At 57.5% G+C, this 22792-nt stretch overlaps 3 protein-coding genes across 3 annotated transcripts; 1 reads left to right on the forward strand and 2 right to left on the reverse strand.

The window, feature by feature from the left end:
• Nucleotides 1–4185: 4185 nt before the first annotated feature.
• NCLIV_032970 (conserved hypothetical protein) lies at nt 4186–11818 on the forward strand (the record flags this gene model as incomplete). The annotated part of the gene is made up of 5 exons (XM_003883492.1): nt 4186–5603; nt 6192–7209; nt 7416–10082; nt 10583–10775; nt 11313–11818. 5 exons carry the CDS (start codon nt 4186–4188, stop codon nt 11816–11818), a joined length of 5802 nt encoding a protein of 1933 aa, XP_003883541.1.
• Nucleotides 11819–15455: 3637 nt separating this feature from the next.
• On the reverse strand, nt 15456–15947 carry NCLIV_032980 (conserved hypothetical protein; the record flags this gene model as incomplete). The annotated part of the gene is made up of 1 exon (XM_003883493.1): nt 15456–15947. One exon carries the CDS (start codon nt 15945–15947, stop codon nt 15456–15458), a length of 492 nt encoding a protein of 163 aa, XP_003883542.1.
• A 3371-nt stretch (nt 15948–19318) lies between these two features.
• On the reverse strand, nt 19319–22201 carry NCLIV_032990 (conserved hypothetical protein; the record flags this gene model as incomplete). Its single annotated transcript, XM_003883494.1, has 3 exons — nt 19319–20768; nt 21027–21443; nt 22176–22201. The coding sequence occupies 3 exons, from the start codon at nt 22199–22201 to the stop codon at nt 19319–19321; spliced, it is 1893 nt and encodes a 630-aa protein (XP_003883543.1).
• Between the last annotated feature and the right edge of the window lie 591 nt (nt 22202–22792).

Genomic DNA, 22792 nt, shown 5'->3' on the forward strand with positions numbered 1-22792 from the left:
GCTGGATCTGTTAGTAAACACTGACCTAAAACCTGAGTGCTCCTCGATAGACTTTTTCATAAACAGGCGTCGTGCCGCAGCGCTGTGCGGCGCCGCCCCGACCAGTCGGCACTATCCATTGTATCTGACTTCTTTCGTACCATGGCATCCTGCTGAACTCCTTGACCAGAAGCGAATTTTTCTGTGAAATCATACAACCACGCTTCCAGCAGGGAATTTCGTGGGCACGTACCATGGTATCGAGCTTTCTAGGGGAATGTGATCCAAGGATTGTACGCTTCCCGCTCCAACTGAGAGAGAACTGGCCATGCGCTCTTAAGAACCTGCCTAGACCAGAGACGGGCCAGCCTCTTTATTCTCTTGCACCCAAAACGGCACTCGCGGAGGTCTTGGACCGTTTCCGTGTGCTCAACTAGGGAGAGACGCGTCGTCCCAGTTCTTGCCTCCTGTGAATGCCGCTGACTGTATCTGCTAAATAGACGCGGGCCAACGTTTCCTCCAATACAAGGGTGAGGGTCAAAACAAATAAACTACTCTATGAATGAGTATCAGTGTAGTTCTCGACTTTGACCTCGCCAGCACGCAACAGGAGACGGTTTCCCGCGGGAGATCTAGTTTCTCTCTACCTTAGTGAAACTGCAAGGCTGACGCTGTAGATCCTCGATAACTCTGACTACTGTGTGTCACTCGCCTCACGACTGCTTCTCGCGCCGCTACCACACTGTGGTGAATCCGTCCCGCTTTTTTCTGTTCCATTTCGGTACAGAATTTGAGATGTGGGGCGCTGTGTCGTCTGAAGAGCTGTCCGCGCCGTGGCGATTCGACGAAACACGACGGAACCCGTGACGGGACTTTCTTTACGGCGAAGCTCCAAAGTGTCGTGGTACTCCAGCACTGGACGTCAATAGAGCTCTGGAAAACACCGTTGAGACCTGACAACATCGCAGCGGACGCAGCTGTTTCAAGCGCGGCACACACTAACCGCTAGCGACAACACTTCACGCCGGGATCGTCCTACGGGAGTTTTGGACGTGTGCAGCCCCCGTGTGATCCACCAGGCAACGCTCGAAATGGCTCCACAGAAAAAATGTGCTGTCCACAGTGAAAGGTGTGTGGCTGTTTTCCACAACACGGACTTGCTGGAAAGGAACGTCTCGTTCGCGGAGCCCGGGCCTATGCGAGCTTACGATGCCGCCACATAGCACACACTGCGTCTCCTCTCGCTGGTGGTAACATGCTTCTCGAACCGACTAAAACAAACACCATTTCCCAGTGAAATAAACCTCTAGGTTAGAAAAGAACTGCCTACAGTCGTCGGCCACCTTTCTTTCAAACACATAAAAACCCCGGCACATCTCAACGCGTCGGCCTGCCAACCTGCTACACACACCACAGGCTGCCGTGCGTTGTGCAACTACATCCAGTGTGCAGGTTGCCGCCCCAACAAAGGCACCTTGTCACAGACTGTTTCCGCATGACCTTGTTTAGAACAAACGGTGCGTCTTTGTTTGAGGCATCGGCAGGAGGGGAAGAGACACAAAAGGGTTGGATGTTTTACCGCGAACAGAGCGTCGGTTTTTCACAACACTTTCTATTCCGGCTTATAGTCAGACACGCACAACAGGAAGGCAGGATCGCCATCTTTTCTCTGGCGACCCTCCTCCCAGTGGCGCCCCCGCCGAAACACAGAACAGGTGTCCTGGGATGGCGCGCACGCATGAGCGAGCGCGTGTTTTCCGTACTTTTTCTCCCTAAAGTGGTAGGATGGGGAATACCGTTGCGTGACCGCCGTCGTGAATCCGTGTCTCGCTCTCTCTGCTTTGCTGCCCTTTCCCCTTTTTCGTCGTACAGCTGTAGCCGAATATGCAAGAAGGCAGGGCGCGTGCACGCTGGAGCAGAATTCCAGAGTTATGCTTCTGGAGAGTTACTTTAGCGCGGTCGACGCATTGCTGGTCCCCGTGTCGACTGCCGTGTCGTTAGTAGACTGCGAGAGGCTGCCCTCTCTCTTTTATCCTTTGGGCTCCACTTCTGCTTCTCCAACTCGTCTTTTTGTTTTTTCTTTTCGTTTCTTGGAATTTCCAATTTTTTTGGGTCTTTTTCTTCATTCGTCTTGGCTGATTCAGCTTGTTCTCCCGGTGTCCATACACCCGAAACATACGAGTGACCATCGTGTCGTCCGTAGATGATCCTGGCAGGAGACACTTTCCTCATTTCTCTCTCCCAACGCCTTCTTCTTCTCTCGGCCAGCCTCGCAACGGGCCCGCCGCTCGACGAGACAGGGCGATTTGTGTCGCCTACAACGTGCCCGGCGGCGCCGTTTTTTGCCTTTCAATTTTTTTCTTTTTGTCCGTTTTTCTTCGCCCAGCACAGAGAACTGTAAAGCAGGAACGTTGCTGCTGCCTTTCCGCGCTTCGCATAGCCGTCGAAATTGCTACACCAACGGAAAGCCGCGTCGCCGCTCGTTTCCGTTGTCACACGATCGTCCCCTCGCCGCCTGCGAAAGGACGTGCGTGCGGGTCCAACTGCGCATTTGTCGCTGGAAAAACGTGTGTCTTCCGAATTCCACTCCCCGGTTTGCAAGGCGCGCCTCTCGCTTCTGACTCGGGATTTTGCCCGCGTCCTGGCCTCTCGTATCGTGGCGTCTCCTTGAGGCTCTACATGCGTTGCTCCGGTTTCCCGCTCTTTCCATCACCGAATCCGGTGCCTGTGGAAAAGTCACCTCAGCAGCCTCCCGTTTTTTGTCTCTTCTTTCTCTCGTCTGTACGTCCCCGCCGCACGACTCCGCGGCCCTTGCTGCTCAGAAGCAGCGTCGTATCGAATCACGTTTTCCCTTTTTCACGCGAACGTATAAGGCCACACACCGCGTAGGTGACTGCCCTCTCACCTGTAAAGATTCAAAGATGGTATCCGCCCTTCCGCTGTGGAGCGATTCGTGAGTGGCTCTCGTCCGTCTTTTCCCTGAGGTGTCTCTACACTGGGACCGCGTTGCGCCGCCAGAAAATCAAGGGCCGACCGCGTGCCGAGGGAGGGGCAGAGGAAAAAATTGCTCGAGGCCTGTCAGAACAGCGCATGCCACAGCCCCGTTGCGAACTCATAGCTTAGAAAGCCGCCTCCCGTTTCCGGGTTTCTCTGCGCTCCTCTTGTCCTTCTCGTTATCTCCTGTCGTCTCTGCGTCGTGATTCCTTGCACGAGGGTGAAGAGGGAGTGGAGAAAAGTGAGAGACAGGGGGATGATCCTCTGCCTCCGCCTCTCACACGCTTCTGAAACTGGGCCAGAGGGTTTTGACGCGCTTCTCCACTAGACGTGGAAGCAGTGTCGGCCCCGTGGAGTGGAGCACGGGAGAGAGACGCGGTCAGGATCCACCTCGCCCGACGGATTGCGCGCTTGCAAGCGTCGCAAGTCTCTTCGTGTCCCCTAGGAGATCGGAGACAACAGGGCCCACTGGCTGGAACGCACAATCCGTCTCCCGATCTGTACGTAGCGTGAGGATTTCCTGCCTCCCGACCGGGAGGAAGCGAGACACGTTTCCGCGAGTCGTCCCTGCGATCTCTTGGCGCCTCTCCAGGTGTCCCGACCCACGTGTTTCGTGCAGGGAAACGGGCGCAACCAGGGAACGCAGGCCCCGAGCATTTTTTTACGAAGTTCCTCGTGTGAGAGGCGGCGAGGAGTCGAAAAGACATGCGAGGCCAGAGACGATTGTCGATTGCTGTTGAGCGTGTGGAGTTTTTGACGTGTTTGCGAGAGGTTGCCGCTTCGTACCCTCAGGCAGCGGCATCGTTTTGGTTTTGGAACCCTGCCGTCTTTCGGCGACCGCCGCAGTGCGGGCAGTTTCTCGCCCTCAAGCTGCTGGGCACCAGGACGGAGAACGGCTAGGAAGAAGTGTTGTCTTTGCGTGCTTCGTCTCTGACGCCTCGGCCGCCGCCTCGCTGCGTCGTGGCTGTGCCTTTGAGCCGGGTGTGGCCTTTCGAGGCAGGGAAGTGGCGTTTTGTTTGCTGTCAAGTCAAAGACGACGAGGGCGTCGCTTGTGGTTGAGGAGAGAGTCTTGCGCAAGGCCCTGACGGGGAGGAACGGAGGCGTGTCTTTTTTCCCCGAGAGCGACACACCGGATTCGATGTCCACCGTCGAGGTCGCGGGGCTCTTTTCCATGAGGCAGAGGGGACAGAGAGAACCGGTGCGATTGGCGCAATGAAGGAGGAAGTGCAGGACGAAGAGAGGGGAAGGCCGAGCCGAGGTCGGCCCCCGAGCCGCGGAACGGCTTCTTCTTCTCTCCGGGAGAAGAAGGAGAAACTTGAGTCGAGCAGCAGTCGCGACGAGAGCGAGAGAGAGGGAGGCGAGCAGTCTAGCGCGTCGCCCCGCTCGCGAGAAGACACGATGGCTGTCGCGGCAGACCGGTCCGCCTCGGAGCGCGGTCGCCGCGCGTCGTCCTTCTCCGCTGACGAAGACGGGAAGGGCGCGGTGTCTCAGCAGGCTTCAGATGGCGAAGAGACGCGCGAGAAAGATCGGACCTCGTCTGCTTCGGCCGGATCGCCGGACGCCGAGGCTCCAAGCACCGAGAAGGGCCAAGACGCAGGTGCGGACTCGACGCGCGACGAAGAGGCGCGGAAGGCCCGGAGGGAGCGGAAGCAAGAGAAACGGAGACAAGAGATGCTGGCAGCAGAGTCGCTGATCGAGCCGGACGGGCCCAAGCGCTACGCTTTCAGGGAGAAGAGACAGAAGCGCGAGCGTTTCGAGGCGGACATCGCAGCCAAGAAGTCGTACACTGCAGTCCCGACAGGGTTCCAGCTGTCGTCGCTCGAGATCTCGCCCGACCAGGTCCAGGGGCTCCAGCTCTTTGTGTACCGGAAAAAGCGGAAAGCTCGGGACGAACGAAAACTGGGCACCTCCGGAGAAGCGGGCGCCGGGGGCGGGTTCGAGAGACAGGCGAGCACGAACGGCGATGTAGGCGGCGGCTCGGGACCCAGAGGCCGTCTTGGGAGTGTCGGGACGGGGACAGGTTCCGAGGGAGGCGAAGCCGAAGGGGAAGCGCTCCCAGAGACGCTGCAGTCGGGATCCAAGAGCAGCTTTACGCTTGGCTCTTTGGATCAGTCGGGATCCAGAGACAGGAGGTACCGGAAAAAGAAACGAGGGGGGCCAGGACGCCCGCGCATCCACCCGATCCCTGCTCCCGCGGGCGGCGCGCTGAGCCACCACACGGCGCTCGGAACGAGAGTCGTGAAGAAGCTCCTGCCGAATCCGAAACTGGGGCCGAAAGGGGAAGGACGAACGGCTTCCCAGGATCGGGTCTCCGGGCTCCGAGAGGAAACGAGCGCGTCGGGCTTGGAGGCCGACAAAGCGCCCTGCGGGAGGAAGGGAGCGGCTGAGGCGCACAAGGCGGCTGGCGACAAGAAGAAGGCCACGCTGGCGGACGGAAGTCGCGGAAGCAAACGGGCGAGCGTGGCGTCGACAGGGAAGAAACGCGACGGGAAGACAAAGATGTCCGACGGAGGAGACGGAGACCTGGAACACGGAAGGGAAGTGGCCCCCATCAGTGAAGAGAGTGCGAGAATGATTCGCGAACAATTCTTCCAAGACGCCGCCGCCATCGAAGAGTACCTACCTTTCGGGTAAGATGCCGACAGAAACGCGTCTCGTGCGGTGTATATACACCCGAGACACGGCCTTGTGCGTGTGTGTCCGGGTGGGTGTACCCCGAGGTCGGGGGTGTTCCTGGGAATCTTTTCACATGAGCTTCAGGTACCTTTGTGGAAGGATTCTTCTGCATGGAGTTGTGAATCCTTGACGCCATCCGATGGCGGGTGTCTGTACACTCGAGGGATCTTTGACGGTGCGGCTGTGCGTGCACATTGGTGCGGGCATGCGCCGTGCGGAGCACGTCAAGCTAAGGCGTCACTTCTTCACGTGTATTCCCTGGGGGAGTCCCACATTTTTGACAGTAGGCGGCTCACCCATGCGGTATACGTCTTCCGGCGTGGAGCGCTTCTTCTCTCCACAGTTTCTTCCATGACACTAGAGCAACTTGGCGCATGCATTTCTTCAACTGCGTTTTGCTGGGGCGTTGCGACGCGTCCATTGCTTTCCGAGAGGGCGGTCCCAGGGACAGGTTCACTCCGATAAATGCAGGCGAGGATTTGCACCTTTATGTTCGAACTCGCTTGTGCTGGTGCGTTTTTTTGTCGGGTCTTGCGTTGCAGCCTGTACTACGGAGACAGTCTCGCAGAGGACCGCGACCTTCTGGCGAGACAGGAGGAAGCGCAAAAGGCGCGGTACTTGGAAGCCAAGAAGGCTTTCCAACGCGAAATGTTTCAGCGTCTCTTCCTGGCCTCGGCGATTCGGGAAGAAAGCGAGAAGGCGCAACAGGCGAGAAGCGAGGGGGGTCGGGAGTCCGGCACAAATGAGGCCTCCCAGTCCTCTCCGCGCGCCCTCGGTGGAGAAGTGGATCTGGAGAGGAAGAGACCCGACGCGGCAGAATCGGAAGAAAAGGACGAGCACCGACGGAAAGGAAGCAAAGAGGAAGGAAGCGACTGCGCATCGCCTGTGAAGTCTCGGGCCAGAGAGGCGTCCCATGACGCAGAGAGAGAGAGATCGCCAGAGCGTGAGGACCGAGAGAGGTCGAAGGGGAGCAGCTCGGCTGACGAGGCGGAAGACAGCCTCGTGTCTCCGAATCGCACGCGAGAGAGAAGACGGTCGAGTGCGTCGCGTCAGTCTGTCGCGTCTGCTCTGCGTTCGCCATCTGATTCCCTGGCACAGGAAAGCCTGACCGAGCAGCCGGTACGTTCGCCGTCGGCGTCTTCATCTCGCCGCGCGTCTCCAGGGAGGCGAGCGAAGGCGGAAGCCGATAGCGCATGCGAGGACGCCACGGCGCAGAGTGCTTCAACCCACGAGGGCGAGGCGGCGGGCCGCCCTGGCTCTGACGGCTCGAGCTCGAAGGAGACAGATTTCGCTGAAAAAGAGGGCGAACTGGTGCAGAAGCGTGGGAGATCGAGCACCAGTGGAGGCGAGAGACCGGCACGGTGCGTCGAGTCGCAACCGCAAGACACAGACAGTCGAGCAGAAACGAATAAGGAGAACAAGGCGGCAGGCCAGTCGCGCGCACCCTACTCTCTCATGCCTTTCCCTTCACAAGCTCCGACAGCAGAAGGTTTCTTCTCAGAAGTGCTTGCCCGCGAAACCTGCAAGGAAGACATCGAAACGCGACGACAGGCAACCAAGGTAAGCGTCGCCCTTTTTGATTCTTGCCACGCTGTCTCCCCGGCTTTTCCCGTCTGTGGCACACGCAGCGACTCAAGCTGCTTATCTCGCTACTCTCGCGCGCTCGGCTCTCACTCTTTGTCTTGTTCGGCCTCGCGTTCTCCGTGTACCGCTCTTCTCGTCACTGCTTTGTCGCACCGCCTGCTGTCTCTTTGCGGTCTCTGCAGTCGCTCCAGGCTTCCGCGGCGAGTCTCATGCGAGCTGTGACTCACCTTGCGGAGTCGCGGCCGTTCGTCAGCCGCCTCGGCGCCTCGGCCGTAGCCTTCTCGGGACCGACGGGGAGGCAGAAACAGGCAAGGGGAGAAGACGCGTCATGCCCGTCAGGAGACTCGCGTTCGGTCTGCCCCGGCGGCCGGCCTCTCGGGGCGCGCCTCTCGTCGGCCCTCTTGAGAGCTGTGCAAGAAGAAGCCGAAAGCATGGAGCCGGCAATGTTCGCCGTAGCCTCGTCGCTCTCGCACCTACTTCGCGCCTACCCTCCCTCGATTCTGTACGAGGACTTGCCGCCTCGGTTGCAGCTCTCGCCTGCGGCTGTGGCGTCGCTAGCCAGAGAGGACGGAGACACACAGGAAGGGACGCATGCAAAGGAACGTGCAGCGAAGCCGGAGGAAGACGCGGGCGTCTCTGCTCCCGGCGAGAAGGGCGCGAGAGTGAAAGAAACTGACACTCAGAAAGACGAGGAAGGGAAGCCTCGAGATCGCAAATCTGTGCGTCCAGTCGGTTCGGAATCTGCGCGAGGGACGACAAGCACGAATCAGGCGTCAGGGGTTGAAAAGGAGGGAGATGCTCGAGAGGAAAAGGCCCACGTAACTGCGGCGCAGGCGCCTCGCGGGCCACTGGCGGACGCTCCGCGACGGAGATTCGCGTCCGAGAAGCGCCTCTGCTTCAACTCGTTGACTTTCGCGCACGCGCCGCTGAGGCACTTCCGGTGCTGGGCCTCGCCTCCGGGCCCGCTGGGGCTGTTTCCGCCGTCCCGGCCTGTCTCCTGGCGCCGCGTCAGGGCGCTGCTGCGGGCTGCGGGGACACGGCGCCTCGCGCGGCTCCACGCTGAGAGCCAGCAGCAGGGCGTTTTCTATGCGCCTCCGTCGGGAGAGTGGGAGGCTCTGAGCGTGATTCACCCAGTCTTTTGGGGCACCAGGGGCGAGGGCCGCAAACGCGCCGGCCTGCTCTTCAGCGCAGAGGACGAGGAGACGGACTCCTGTGACTGCTCCGAGGAAGAAGGCCGCGGAGCGAAGGACGTCGGAGCTTCTTCGTCGAAGAAGAAAACCCCCGGGAAGGGCCCTGCCAGTCCCGGGGCTGTGTCCGACCCTTCGGAATCAGCCGTCGCGTCACCCCTTGCTGCCTTGGCCTCCGGGGGATCTTCCGGAGGCGGCGGCCTCGGCTCCGTCAAGGAAGGGACGTCTCTCGAATCTGCGGCCTTACCTTCGCTCTCGCACGCGTCGACTGTTTCGGCTTCGGGCTCCAGCGGTCCGAGTGGCGGCGTAAGCACGCCGTCGACAACTGCCTCTGGAGCCGCGAAGGCGATTCCTGCCTTGCCGGCGTCGTTGCCTGCGGGCGCCTGTCAGCCGTTTCTCGCGGCGCGCGCGACTCTCCAGGCGCGCCAGGAAGAGAAGCGCCTGGCCTTGCCGCCCCCGTTGCCCCTGCGTCCCCACTGTCTGTCGGCCGACCTCGAGGCGATCGAGAAGGCCCTTTGGAGCCCAGCCGGCGGCTGCCACGTTGTCAGCTCCGGGGAGCGCCACTGGCGCCGCGTCGACCGCGTCCTCAACGCCTTCCACTTCTCGCAGGTCGCCCAGGCGAAGGCGTCTCCGTCCGGGAAGGGCGAGGACAGGCGCGAGGCGAAGGACGACGAGATGGCCTTTGACGCAAGCGTCTTGCCCGGGAACTTCAAAACCCTCCTGGAGCCGCTCCACTTCTTCCCGTCCGAGCAAGACCTCGAAACCCAAGCCCAGCTCCTAGATCAAGCTCGCGCCCTGGGATCCGCGCTCGCATCGCAGTCCGCGGGAACCAAGAGCCTTAAGGCGGGCGCTGGGGACGGAGCCCACGGCAAAGCGGGGAGCAAGGCCTCGCCCCAGGGCGGGCCCCACACGGGCGGCGCCGCGAGCCGCGGGGGCGGCCTGCAGGGGTCGCCGACGAGCGCGTCGGGGGACAGCACCGGGAAGGCGAGATCGAAGAAGCGACCGGGGACGGCCGACGCGTTTGGACCCGCCGTGAGCGCAGAAGAGCGGAAGAGCGAGGACCGACGGACGTCACCAGGAGCCTTTTCGGGCCCCTTCGCGTCGGGCGCGGGGGACGGGGAGAAAGGGCGGAAAGAGGCCAGCGTCGGAGGCGGCGAGAAGACCACCCTGATGTGCTCTGCCGCGAGTCTCAAGAAGCTGCACACTGACGCCGCCAACAATCCAGAAGTCGAGGCAGACATTCGCCAACTGCTCCTGTGGCGGTGGCGAAAGGAGGGCGCGTCGCCAGGTCCCGCGTTCGGTCCCGTCGCGGTCGCGACTGCGCCCGACGAGGGCCCGGGCACCGGAGACGAGGAGACACCTGACGCGCAGGAGGGGAAGGAGAGAAGTCTCGAAGGCGAGGAAGAGCCCGACGCCGATCGCGAGAACGGGGATGTGGAGGGGCGAGCCGCGGAGACACACGCAAAAAGCGACTCTGGGAAGAAGCGGCCTCTTCCGGGCGACGCCGACAGAAAGGAGGAACGAGACGGCCTGCGAGAAGACGAGAGTGGAAAGCGAAGAAAACACGAAGAGGAGAAGAGAGACGGAAAACGCCTCGCAGCGCAGACTGGGCGAGCGAGTACGAGACAAGCCGGAACCGACTTCGGCGACAACGAAGGCGACGTAAGGACTCCACAGATCGGAGAACTCACTGTTGGAGAAGAAATCGCCCAAGACTCTCGGAAGCCTGCGCGCTGAGCCTTCGCAAGCGCCGCATACGGCTGAGGAGACACAGGCTCCCTCCGTTCGATCGCTTAACACGTATCGGGGGCATGGAGGCATGTCTTTTGCACCGATTCATACTCTCTCGTATGTCCCGTTCATGATTACAAGCACGCAGAAACCGACATGTTTACATACCACATCTAACACCTACTTACACGGTAGAATCGTAGATGTATAGGCGTGTATATAACATGCGTGGGTGGAGGTATGTGCATGGCATGTTGTCGATTTGGTGTATGCTGAGTGTGCCAGAGAGTACGCTGAATACAATCGGATTCTCCGTTTTTCGTTGCCACTCGTCGCCGGCTGGGGGCGCAGTCCTGCGCTTTTTGGCGGGTGCACGTTTTAAAGGAGACACCTGGCGATTCTGTCCTTTTCCTTGTTCTCCTCTTCTACAGGAAACTCCCACGAGTCTGTCTGCCGCGACGACCGTTGCGCCTGGCTCGACTGTGGGGACGGCGTCGATGGAGCTCGAGGGCGAGAAGGTTCTCGGAAGAGACAAGCCCGCGGGGGCCGGGCAAGGCGACGCCCGACCTCGGAGGAATGCGGCGCGCAGTCGCCTTGCCGACGTCCTGACAGCAGTCAAAGGAGGTGAGCCGCAAACCCGACAGACTGCGACAAGTCGGCGGGTGTCTTACCTTGTCTCTCGTCTATGCGGAAGACCGCATAACTCGCCCTTTAGCGAAAAAGCACGTATCGATTTCGATACATTTGCAGGCATTCATTGCTTCACAGAGGGACAAGTGGAGAGGAACAGGAGGACCACGCGGACAAATATATATATATATATATATATATGCATGAACCCCATGTATGTATATATATATATATATATATATTACGTATCGCTGTTGATGTGCGTCCTTACTACGTCTGCGTTCGTGATTCGCTCTGTCCAGATCTCTCGGTTTGTATTTACATTGATGTGTTTGTATCTGTGTACGTGAAGGGGTAGAAGGGGAGCAGACTGGGCACCGCTGCCCCAGGTGTTCAGTGGTCAGTCATTTTTAAGGTCGCAGCCACGCGCGAGGGTTGGCACGGTGGCTTCGTGGCTGTCCTTTTCTTTCCCTAGTTCTCTTCTGTTGCATTTTCTTGGTGGGCTGTCTCTCTTCGTCTCTTTTTGCGCAGGCAATCACGCTGGACTCTCGGGCGCAGAGACTGGCCAAGCAGGCACTCCGTCGTCCTCGGCGCCCGGAGCGTCCTCCCCGCCCGCCCCGAGTGTGTCGTCTGCGTCTCTGCCTTCTGCTCTTTCCGCATCTCCCGCACTGTCTCCGAGCACCTCCGCGAGTGCTTCTTGGGGCCAGTCTCCTTTTTCGAAGGCTCAGGGCACTGTCTCCTCGCTGGGGTCCTCGTCGCCTGGAGCATTGGGCGCCGCGGGCGAGAGCGCGGCCGCGGTCGCCCTGGCGGGCGTTGCGCCGGGGGCTCCACCGTTGAAGTGTCTCCTCCGTCTCCTGCGGCACTACCCGCTGAGCGTCCTGGCGCAGCGGCTGGGAGTTCACAGGAGCACAGTCGCGCGGTGGGCGAAGATGTGGACGAGACAGCAGATCGAGGAGGAAGGCGACGATGACGAAGACGAGGGCGATGCTCCAGTTGCGTCTTCGGCCTCCTCCGTGAGAGGCCATGCCGATTTGTGACGGAAGCAAAGGGACGAACAGGAGAGGAGCCGCTGCGTGAGGAGAGGGGGTTTTGCGAAGAAGGCGGAAAGAGGCGGCAGGGTTTTCTGCCATGCTGGTGGTGCCTCTGTTGTCAGGAAATGCGAAGTCGAACGAAGCAGAAAGAAAGCCGCTTTCTTTCTTCCGGCGAGGTTTAGAGAAGGCATAATGTGTGGGTTGCATCGACGACGTCTGCGAGAAAAAAACAGAGGGCGGGCGAGAGGTGGAGGAAAGGTGCACACTGGCGGGGCTTCTTTTTTTGGAAAGACGAGGGGAACACGTCTCTGCGTCGTTGGAAGGCGAAGGCACAGGGAACGGGCGTGTGAAGCTGTTGGGGACGAGGTCACCGACCGCAGAGAAATCAAGAGGTAACTGGAGAAGAGGAGGAATCCACGCCATGTGCGTTTGGAGAGGGAGAGCAAAGTGGGGAGGGAGAAACGCGAATCAGCCACGAAGTCAGGAGGAAAGTTGTCGCGTCTGCTGAAACTCCACGCGGCTGCCTTTCCGCCGTTTCTCATGCTTTTCTCTGCGTCTGCGGGGTTCAGTGGGCGACGCCATCTCACGCAGAGAGCACTGGAAAGCGAATGAGAAGGACGGGCAAGAGGAGGGATTTGGTTTACCGTGTGGACGCGGTTCGAGGACAGAGACGCAAAAACAGGCGAACTCGTAAATTGCAAGACACAACAAAGACGCTGTCAAGATTCGTGCGAGTTCACATGCGAGGGCGATTTCTCTTTTTTCATGCGCGGCACTTCTCACGCATCTCTCTCGCTGTCGAGGGTATATGCAGCCCGGCACCGGTCTCAGTGCACATGTACAGCCCAGGGGCCTGGCCCTATTTAAGGGTATTAAGACAGTCTGGGAAGAACTTGAAGGCTGTCTTTTCATTGTTTCGGAGCGGAGGCGCTGCCGGCCCTCTCTGCCACGAAAAGCCCCGTTTGCTCGCGCACATCCCATGATGTATTCGAGTCCGAATGCGTAGAGACTGACGGGTCTCTGATGCACTGTATGTGCACCCGAGTCGTGTGTGAAGTTCTTGCGCTGGTCCATGGCGACACAGAAGGACTGAGTGGGTTTTTTGTCCCTTTCTACATGGCTTCGTGTCGTCGGTTTCCTAGGCTCGGTTGCCGTATCGTTTCTTGCGCTGACTGGTGGCTTTTTTTCTTGCCCGATTTCTCGCCTTTTAAAATGTTTCTCTCGACTGTATACCTAAAGCCACGCATGCCGTGGATTTTTTCCCCAGCAAAGGCCAGCCGGGAAACTCTTCTTCCCGTTCATCAAAGCACGTGGCGATCGGACGCAGGTCCGCACAATGCCTCTCTTTCCTCCTCTCTTCTCTCGTCTCTTCTGCGCTGTCCGGTCTTCCAGCTCTGTCGGTGGTTGCTACCTTGATATGCGTCTTTGCGGCGTTGTGTCTCATTTTTCTCTCGTCTCCCGTATTTGTCTCTTCATATCGGCTGGTTCACAACAAAAATGAATGGTGCTTCCGCGGCTGTTTGGGGTAAAGCCTGCTCTTTGCGCGAACGTGGAAGGCTCACCCGGTCCAGCGCTCGCCAGCGTGTGCCGCTGTGGGAAGTGGCGGGGAGAGTGCACCTCGTCAATGTGTTCTTCCTGTGAAAGCCCCACGGATTTTGACTCTTTCGTTCCTTTTTAAACGGAGAAAGCTGTCACTGGGCATGCTGCGGATTCCTGGAAAACGCGCCAAACACCCTAGATATGTCTTGTCACTGCAGAACAGAACCAGAGGATAATGTTTTGCTGGCGCACACTGTCGAAACCTTTGTCGGAAACATTCGCGGCCAGTTCCTTACACAGACTGGAGCAGGAAGATTCCACAAGATATATATGCAGATATATATATATATATATATATAGTTTTCGGCAGTGAAGTGAAGGGTGAATGGTTTTCCACAGCCACGCTGACACGGAGGTCCCCTCACACTCTCCGTGCCACCTAGCACATGTCAAATGTTTCTTTGTGCATGCGTTATATCCGGGTATCGCTTTTCCTAGTTCTCGACGTCATTCTAGACCTGTTCTTAGCTACTGGGCGTTAGAATCGCGGGGTGTCCGAACGGGGCCCGTTTATACTGCCTCGGCCGCTGTCGGTTGCTTTCCATAACTCTCGGCGTGCCCTTTTTACCACATCAGCGGTTAGCTTGGCTCCATGTAGGTGATGCCTGTTTCCGGTCCGCAGGTTTCAACCGCTGCAGACCATATCGGCTGCGTAACATTGTCAGAGGCCTTTGATGCCGACTCCGATGCCCCTTTTTGTACGGGCCCAATGAAAACAGCAAAGGCGAACACGCGCCTCTATATATATATATATATATGTAGTCTGGAAGTTAGCGTCTGACATTTATTCCCGAGTACCAGCCTAGATGCACAGATGGACAATTACAGTTTTTGTTGCCGTTCACATGTTGTAATATCAGAGTTTTGGATTTCTGCCTGTTGCATTGAAATTGTTCTAGCAACCCTACAGGAAATATGCATACGTTCATGTTGTAAGCTGTTTTTGTTTACCCTCTGACACACCTAAACTGTGAGTGCGAGAAAGGGGTAGGCACGTAGACAGCTAGAGTAGTTACACCATATATATATATATATATATATATATATATATATATATGTATATATATGTATATATATGTATATATATGTATGTATATGTTTATATAGGCAAATACGTTTCTGCCGTCCGTGTTGGTGCAGCAGTGCCTCTCGAGGTGCGGAAAAAGATTCCACGTGGCCGACGAAGCCCGCACCGCTCCAGGATTGGAGGCATTTTCTTTCTCTTTCGAGTTCACGCTTCTGCTCCGAAAGGTGCCCCGCCCCTCTGGGAGAGACGATACTGAGCTTTTCTGTATGTCTTTCTGGACAGCGCAGACAGCGCCTACACTTGTTGACTTGCACGACCGGGGTCGACACGTCCCTGTGCCAAACAGGGGACGCAAAAAGAGACAAAAAACGTCTACGAAGAGACGGGAAAACACTGAAGAAAGACGGAGGAACAGATGGCCACCAAAACGACCGGAGAGACACCCAAGAGTGCCTTCACCTCTCGTACGAAGCGAGAATGGAAACGAAAAAGAAGGAAAAGAAATACAGTACAGGAGAACAGAAAAGAGACGGAAGAGAAACAGACAGACGAGAAGGAAAGAGCTGGGGAAGAAAAGAAGAAACGACGGAGAAGGAAGCAAAAGAGAACCGCGAAATCCCCTTTTCGGATCTGCAATAGCTGCAACGAAACTTCTGAGGTTTTCCTGTACAACAAGAGCGAGAAGGGAAATGAAACCAAGTGGTTGAAAGGCAAATAAATAATGGAATTTCATAGCATATATATATATATATATATATATATGAATATACATGGATATTTGCTAATCACTCTCCCTCTCTCTCTCTCTCTCTCTATATATATATATATATATATCTGCAAAAAAAACACAACTCGTTGCATATAGAGTGTGTCGTGAATGTGCATCGACGCATATGTACACCGGAGCGTTCTGAGTAGCTCTACGGAAATGTGCATCGACGCACATGTACACCGGCGCGTTCTGACTAGCTCTACGGGTTCTTATGTTCGAATTGTGTCGGGCCCCCGTTTCACCGTTCACCCTGGAATTTGTTTGGTGCGTTCTTCGGCGTCGGCTTCGTCGAGGAACTCGCGCGCGAGCAGCTGCCTGAGCGCGGCATCTGTGCGCGTGGAAGGCGCCGGCAGCAGGTAGTCGATCACCTTGAGGATCTCGGGGTGTTCGTGGATTTCCCGCGGTGTACATACACCCAGGACGGGGACGTTGATGCGGTACAGGTGCTTGGCGAACAAGACAGGGTCGAGACAGATGATAAGAGAGTAGTGGACGGAGGCGGACGAGAGAATCGAGGACTGCGCAGAGACGGCAGAGGCGACCACAGTCAGCCCGTCAAAGTGTTTCGGCCACTGAATGTTCACTTGATTCTTGTTGCCGAGACACAGAGCGCGGCAGTTGGGCTTCGACTTCAACGCCTGGAGGAACTTGAACGTTCGCCGGTAGTGCATGAGGGTGGTGTACGGGTCACAGACATAGTGCGTCGACAGACGCGTCGGAATACGATTAAAATTCATCGTCGAAGAAAAGGGAAGGGAACGACGAGACGGAAGGGAACAAAGACGAGAGGGAAGGGAGCAGAGACGAGAGGGAAGGGAACAAAGGCGAGAGGGAAGGGAGCAGAGACGAGAGGGAAGGGAACAAAGGCGAGAGGGAGGAGACAGGGGAACAGCTCCAGGGGCGGGTGCACCGTTGGAGGACAACAGAGGAAATGGAGAGAAGAAGCTGAGGGCAGCCGCGGAAGGGGGGCAGAGGCGAGGAAGGTTTGAGCAGGAAGTTCCCTAGACTTCCTCCAGTGCCTGTGTGCTTCCAGGGCGCCTCAACACAGGCAACGGAGAAGGCCTGAAGGTGGAAGGCAGATTTCTTTTAGCAACTTTACAACTCGAAGAGGCAGAGAACAAGACGCTTCATCTCCTCCAGCTTTTTCTTTCTGTTACTCCATTCTGCGTGTTTCCGACAGATCTCGCTCTCTTGTATCCCCGCGCTCCGTTTCTACCTTTCCCCCCTCTCTCGGCTCTGCATCTTCTCTACCTTCGTGTGCCGTCTCCGCATTTGCCTTCCTTGTCTTTTCCTTCCTCATCGTTCCCCTCTCTTGTCTTTCCGCTGTTTCCTTCCTTTCCGCGTCCTCCGTGTTTTCGTTCTCCCTGTTTGAAGACGAGAAGAAGTGTCTCACAGGCCTAGCTGTGCGCAACTCAAGACGCTCGAGCCTACGTAGCGTTTTCTCTGTCGCCAATCCCCATGAAAGAAATGCCGACCAAAGTCGGCACTCGGCCGTCTGTTTTTCAGCCGAATCCACGGGAAAATCGCGCAGTGTCGGCACACAGTTGATCTCCACCGCAAACCCTCGAGAAACGTTTCGACGGCTCGCGAGATGAAAAGACACAAGAAATGGATGAAATGTCGACAAAAATCAATTCCTCAGGAGAAAGAGAATTTTAGAGAAAGCGGGAACTGTAAACCTGCCGATCCACATGCAGGTCGCCGGGCATCCTGCTCGAGTGTCTATACACCCAGTCAACGCATGTGCAAAAGGAAACGCGGAAATGCATGCCGGTGAGTGGCCAGGCGCCAGTTGAAAACGATCCTTCGCGTGTTTTTTTTCGAGGCACGAGGACAAGGCAGAAAGCAAAGAGTGTGAACAGAGAGAAGAAACAGAGAGCTGAGGATCGAGAAAACAAGGCTCCGGCGCGGACGCGGTCCGCTCGATTTGCCTTGTCGGGCCCGCAGCTGAAACAGGAACTCGAGACACAGAGGCGACGGGGGGAGCGCAGAGAGGGGTCGGAGACAAAGGGAAAAAGGCTTTTCGAGTCTGGATATAGGACCGCTTGAGGGGCGCATAGGGCCCAGCTGGGACGTGAAATCAAAGGCAAAACTTTCTTCTCGCTTCGTCTGTACCTCGGTTGCCTGGTCCGTCAATCTGGGTACCCATGATTACGGTCTGTCTACGTCGATTATCTGCCGACACCAAATGAAGGTGTTTACATGCACCTACAGTCACACGCATCTCTTTGTTGCATGCCAATTTCTGGGAGGTGTTTTCGGCTTCAGCTGGGCATCTACACATCCGCACATGCATATATGTTGTTATATGTGTGCATACATGCATCGCCCCAATATCTTGCCACATCGGTTTGATGCCTTTCCCTCTCGAGAAGCATGAGCCATCGTTTCTGGGCTTTTTTCTGTCTTTGAAGAAAGTGGCCTCTCCACTGACGAGACAGTAGGCAACCTGGAGAGAGAGCGCTGAAGACTCTGTGTCTCGCCGTTGCCAACACGCGAACCAGGATGTGCGCGAGAAGGTGGCTGCTCCACCCCGTGAAAGCATTTCACATGACGTTTCCAGACTTTGCGCTGTGTTTCTTGGGTGAATTTCCTCGTTCTTCTGTGGTGGACAGACCCCGATGAAAATTGGGGATCGGCAAGACTCGGGGCACTTTGTTTGGAAACTGGGCGACGCAGAGAAGCGTCTAGAGGATGCGAGCGAGCGCCCTCGACCGGGCCGCCGAACGTTTGCGATGGACAGTAAAACAAAAGGCATGTAGGAAAAACGCCGGAGACAAAACAAAACAGCACCTGTGAAAACGCGCAGGCGATGCCCGCAACAACCTGGCCCCGGAGCATGCACGCGGGCGCGTCCGGTGGAGAGTCATGAGCAACAAAAAATACCAAATGTGAACACAGTTGAGCCGGAATACACATTTTCCCCAATGTACGTGACTGTCGAGAATTGGATTCATGAGTATAACAAGTGCACATCCCCGTTAAGCTTTTTTCCGGGGACATTTTCCGAGCAGCAAACGGCACCTGCGTAGGGCTCAACGCGAGCGAGGAATCTGTCTGTTGCGTTCCAGAGACTCCTCTTGTTGACCTTTACAGACAAAACAGTGCGCCGGGTGCAACGAACTCCTAGTGAGACACCAAATCCCCCTTTCTTCCAAGTTCCCCCCCATGCAGTCTAGAGCGGCAAGCACGCCTCCGCTGTAGGAAGCAGGATTCCTCCATACACCCACCCTTCGCCTGGTTCGTAATGGGGCATTTTAGGACCACGCTAAGAGAAAGCAAAACGATAGATAAACGCCAAGCATTCGGCACAGCAGGAGCGGATATGAGAGACCGAGTCGCGCACGCGATGGAGCATCAGATGAAGAAACGTCAAAAGCGGACGCCTTGACGGGCCACGCAAGGAAGGGTTTTATCTTTTGAAACGACGACTGAACGAAACGGCTGCGTCCACGGTTGCCTCCTGTCTCAGCGTGGGAGCACGAGTTGAACTGAGGGTTAACCAATGTAGCATCATAACTGCGGCCTTTGCTGTCCCCAGCCGCAATGTACACTTATCCAAGATATATATATATATATATATATATATATATCTATATATATATATATAGATAAAGATATATATAAATCAAGATATATATATCGCAGGTTCGATTTAAAGTCCCGTGCCACTACAGAGATCCCCGGGCGTGTGTCGTCGCCGATGAGCTACCCGGGCTCCAGGCATTCACCAGGAGCGTGTACCGTGGAGCCAGTCACGATCGAGCTCCGCAAGACAGGGGTTCACCGTGCGCAAGCTGTCTCTTGTCTGCCGCGATTTTTGAGAAAGCACTCTGTGCCACGCTCTCCCGATTTGAGAGAGAGCCCCTGGTAGGCGTCTCGCTCGCCTCTCACACCTCGCCTTTTCCCGGAGAGACGGTGAGCGATCCTAGTCCACGCTCAGAAAAGGCGCCGCCCACAGCTCTGCTTCGTTCGCCTCTGCAGTGTCACTGCTAGGTCGCTGATGTCTGTTCCGCAGTTCCCGTCGGCATTCGTCTGCCTCGTTGAAACGGACAGGTTTTCGCTTCCCGATTGCCTTCCGCGTCTCGATTGTCACCTGCTCGGATCCCTAGACAGCCTCCCTCGCCGTCGCACGGAGCCCGTCCCTTTCCGTTCCCTTCATCCTGCGCGCAGCGGCAACGAAGTTGTCGAGATTGTCTCCGTAGGTCTCGGTGAGTTCGACGGTTTTGGCCAGCCCGATGGCGGCAATCACTTCCCTCATTGCGCGGTAGCCGTCGCCGTAGCACACGTGCGTGTCGGATTCCATGTCGCCCAGGCGACCGTTGATCACGCGCCTTTCAAAGTTTAAAAAGAGTTTCTCCAACTCGACGGCAGCGGGCGAGTCGCGCTGGATGTCTGAGAAGACGGGACTGTCTAGAGGGCTCGGCACGCCCGCCGCCGTTTCGCCCGCAAGCAAATCCGCTTCGCGCGCGTCGATGGCCTCTAACCGGTCCTTGAAAATCGCCGACGAGACCCAGTTGCACATTCCCTCTTCGACGTCCAGGCGCAGGCTGCCTTCGCCAGGCTGGCGGCACCAGATGAACGCGTGGAGCAACTCGTGGGTCAGGTGACTGAGGAAGAAGGTTTGGGGGAGGCCGCGTACGACTCCAACGCGCCGCACGAGTCGCTCAGGGACCGACGAACTTCCATGAGTTCCCGGCCTCACCGGCAGCTTTTCCGTCTCGCACCGCCCGTAAATGTTTGTCGCTGGCGTCGGGTTCAGCTCCGCGAAAGTGACGGCCTCGACCGCGATGGTGAAGGACCGCTGAGACTGTAGAGTCGGCGTGTGTGTGCGTGTGGCCCCACCAGCGAATGCCTCACACGGGCGCCCTTGTTCAATACTCAGAGTCCCGGGTAGGCTCTCGTGCGAGCGGATGAAGACTCGGTTGCCGGCTGCACTGCCTGGCTTCGGAGGCGGAGAGCTCCCTGCTGGGCAGTTGACGTGGGCTTGCAGCGCCTCTTGTGTGTCGAGACGCTCCAGGAGGTGTTCCACGTCTTCGGTTCGTTGGTATTTCAAAAGGTCGTCCGTGAAGTGCACGCCATGCGACTGGAGCCACGCCAGAGCAGTCGCGGTGGAACGGGCGAGACTCCGCCGGGACCGTACCGGGCACAGCAAAGCGCAGTGGCCGCAGAGATGCATACCGCCTTCCTCGGATCTGTGGGGACACAAGTAGGACTTCGTTCCGTTCTTCAGGTCGACAACCGCGTCAAACGCTTTCCGGTGACAGGTGCTGCACGACGGCCCGGCGGCGCACGGCGTGCACATGATGAATTCTGGCCACATCTGGACCAAGTGCTTGTGTGAGCGGAGCCGCGCGCCACAGTATGTACACCAGAGGCGTATTCCCGTCTGCATCGGCACGGTGAATCCAGGAATCAAGCGCCTCCGCGCTGTCCCGTCCGAGCTCTGCACGGGCAGAGAGGCAGTCCGCGTCAGGGAGGGCGTGGCCGGTCTGGACCCGAGCAAGTCGGAATCCTGCGGCAGAGCCTCGAGAGACCGCGCGACCGGAATCGCCCAACTTTCAGCCCGATCGGGAGAGTTCACAGGCTTGCGACACGACGCGGGCCGCGCAACGGACTCAGAAGAACAGGAGGGAGACAGCGGAGGCGTGTACACTTTCCCCTGCAACTGGGCTGCGCGTGTCCCCAGACTGTTTCCCGGTGTGCTCCAAGCCATCGAAGGCAAAACTAGGGAAGAACCACGCAACAGCTCCTTAGGCGGTCTCGACATTGCGACGGCAGGCAAACCGGCGTAGAGCACGGGCACAGACACCGACTTTCCTGCGAATTTGCTGTCGGCCTCTTCGGCGTCATTCGCCCAGGCGCGCGTTTTCTGCCGACAGTCAGCCTCGCTGTGGGCTACTGGGATGCTGCCAGGGACATTCTGAGCAACTGCGCGAACGGAGGGCGGGCCCATGACAAACGAAGACGTTTCCCGGTGGTATCCAACTTTGGAACTCTGCTGAGCAAACCGCTGGGTTAGCGGCGACACTCGTCCGTCGGGTTTCACGCCCGTGCGGTGAGCCTCGGCCTCTGGGCGCAAGGTCCAGGGTGCGAAGTTCAAACCCCACGGAGACGCCATGCTGCCACTGTCCTGAAGCAGAGGCGGCAAGATAAAGCTTCTTGGGCGTCGCGTAGACACTTTGGACGTCCCGGCGCTGTGGAAATCCGGCGAAAAGGAAAGGAAAGCAGCCCTGATAGACCGCAGAGGAGGTGCGAGCCGAGGAGAAAAACCCGCCGCAGCGGTCCCTGCAACCGGCGTGGCGATGTCTCCACGAGCCTCAAAGTGGCGGGGCAGCGAGGAGTATCCGCATGACGGCCGACGTGACTGTTCCGAGAAGGAATCCTTTCGGTTCCGTTCGCGGCACCGTTCCGCTGCAAAACTGGAAAAGAAAAGGCACGAACGTGTCGACTCGGCGAGGAGAATCTACTCAGGTGTCTCCTGCACTCGCGGGTCAGCAACAGCCCTATGGGTGCAACGGACAGCCACACTTGCGCGAAAAGATGACGGAGTTTTAGGGCGACACCTGACACGCACCGGGCCGCCGGCGAGTTTTTGTCTAGGAATGCTCCGCGTGCTTCGCTGCCGTCTTCGTCTCTTCATTCGGAAGATTCCGGCTCAAGGCTCTGCTATGGAGGAGGGCATGCAGAATGCGGGTCCGTTCAATCGGCCAACAAGAGAAACGCGAGACAAAGTTGCGCCTCGCACGGGCTGCTGCACTTTCGCCAGTTTCACGCGACGCTCCTGGGTTAGCTGGAAATCGAGCCCTCGTGACTTGTCAGGTGAAGCATCGCCTTTAAGCGTTCTTTTTAGGTTTCTGGGTCCCACGTGCTGGGGCCGCCTTGATCCAGTCCCTCATTCGAACACTGCTGCTCCAAATCAGGGGGGTTACGACCCGCGTGAACGCGAGATGCACGGCGCTTACCGCACGAGAGTAGACGACCAGCACATCAAAAGCCGACAACTTACCCGAAAGAAGCGTTTTCCAGCTTCCCGACGTCAGGTGGCGAGGCCCTTTTCTGATACGGCTGCGGTTGTCTCAAAGTGTCGCCGTCCGCGTGTGCTGCACGAGCGTTCGGGTGATGTCGCAATCCAGAGGGGTAAACGGGGCGCGTCGCGCGACCGCGGTACCCTGGCCCGCCGCTTCAGCCCCGGCAGACCCAGGGGGAAGGGATCTCGGAACCCCCCACCAAATATTTCATATAGCCGTTACAACAGCACAAACCTCAGACAGTTGTTAAAGGAAACCGACAGAAGAACGCTATTCAGTGGTGGCCGTCTTGCGTACAGGCTTTCAGGATTTCCAGTGCGGTTTTGCGCCTGCTGCAGCAGGCAACGCTTGTGACCCTTTGCGTCCATGCACAGTTGAAAAGGCTCCGAGATGTGCTCCACGGCAATGAGTACGACAAGCAAACCCGTTCATTTATGACTCTTCGTCTAGACGACAGGTCCAAAGGGCTACTCTAGCTTGAGTGCGGGAACGTGTGCACGTGGTTGCTCAGGTATGCCCGACCACCAGACGCAGCGAGTGAGTGTACGGCG

This window comes from Neospora caninum, chromosome VIII (assembly GCF_000208865.1).
Source record: "Neospora caninum Liverpool complete genome, chromosome VIII".
NCBI lineage: Eukaryota > Apicomplexa > Conoidasida > Eucoccidiorida > Sarcocystidae > Neospora > Neospora caninum.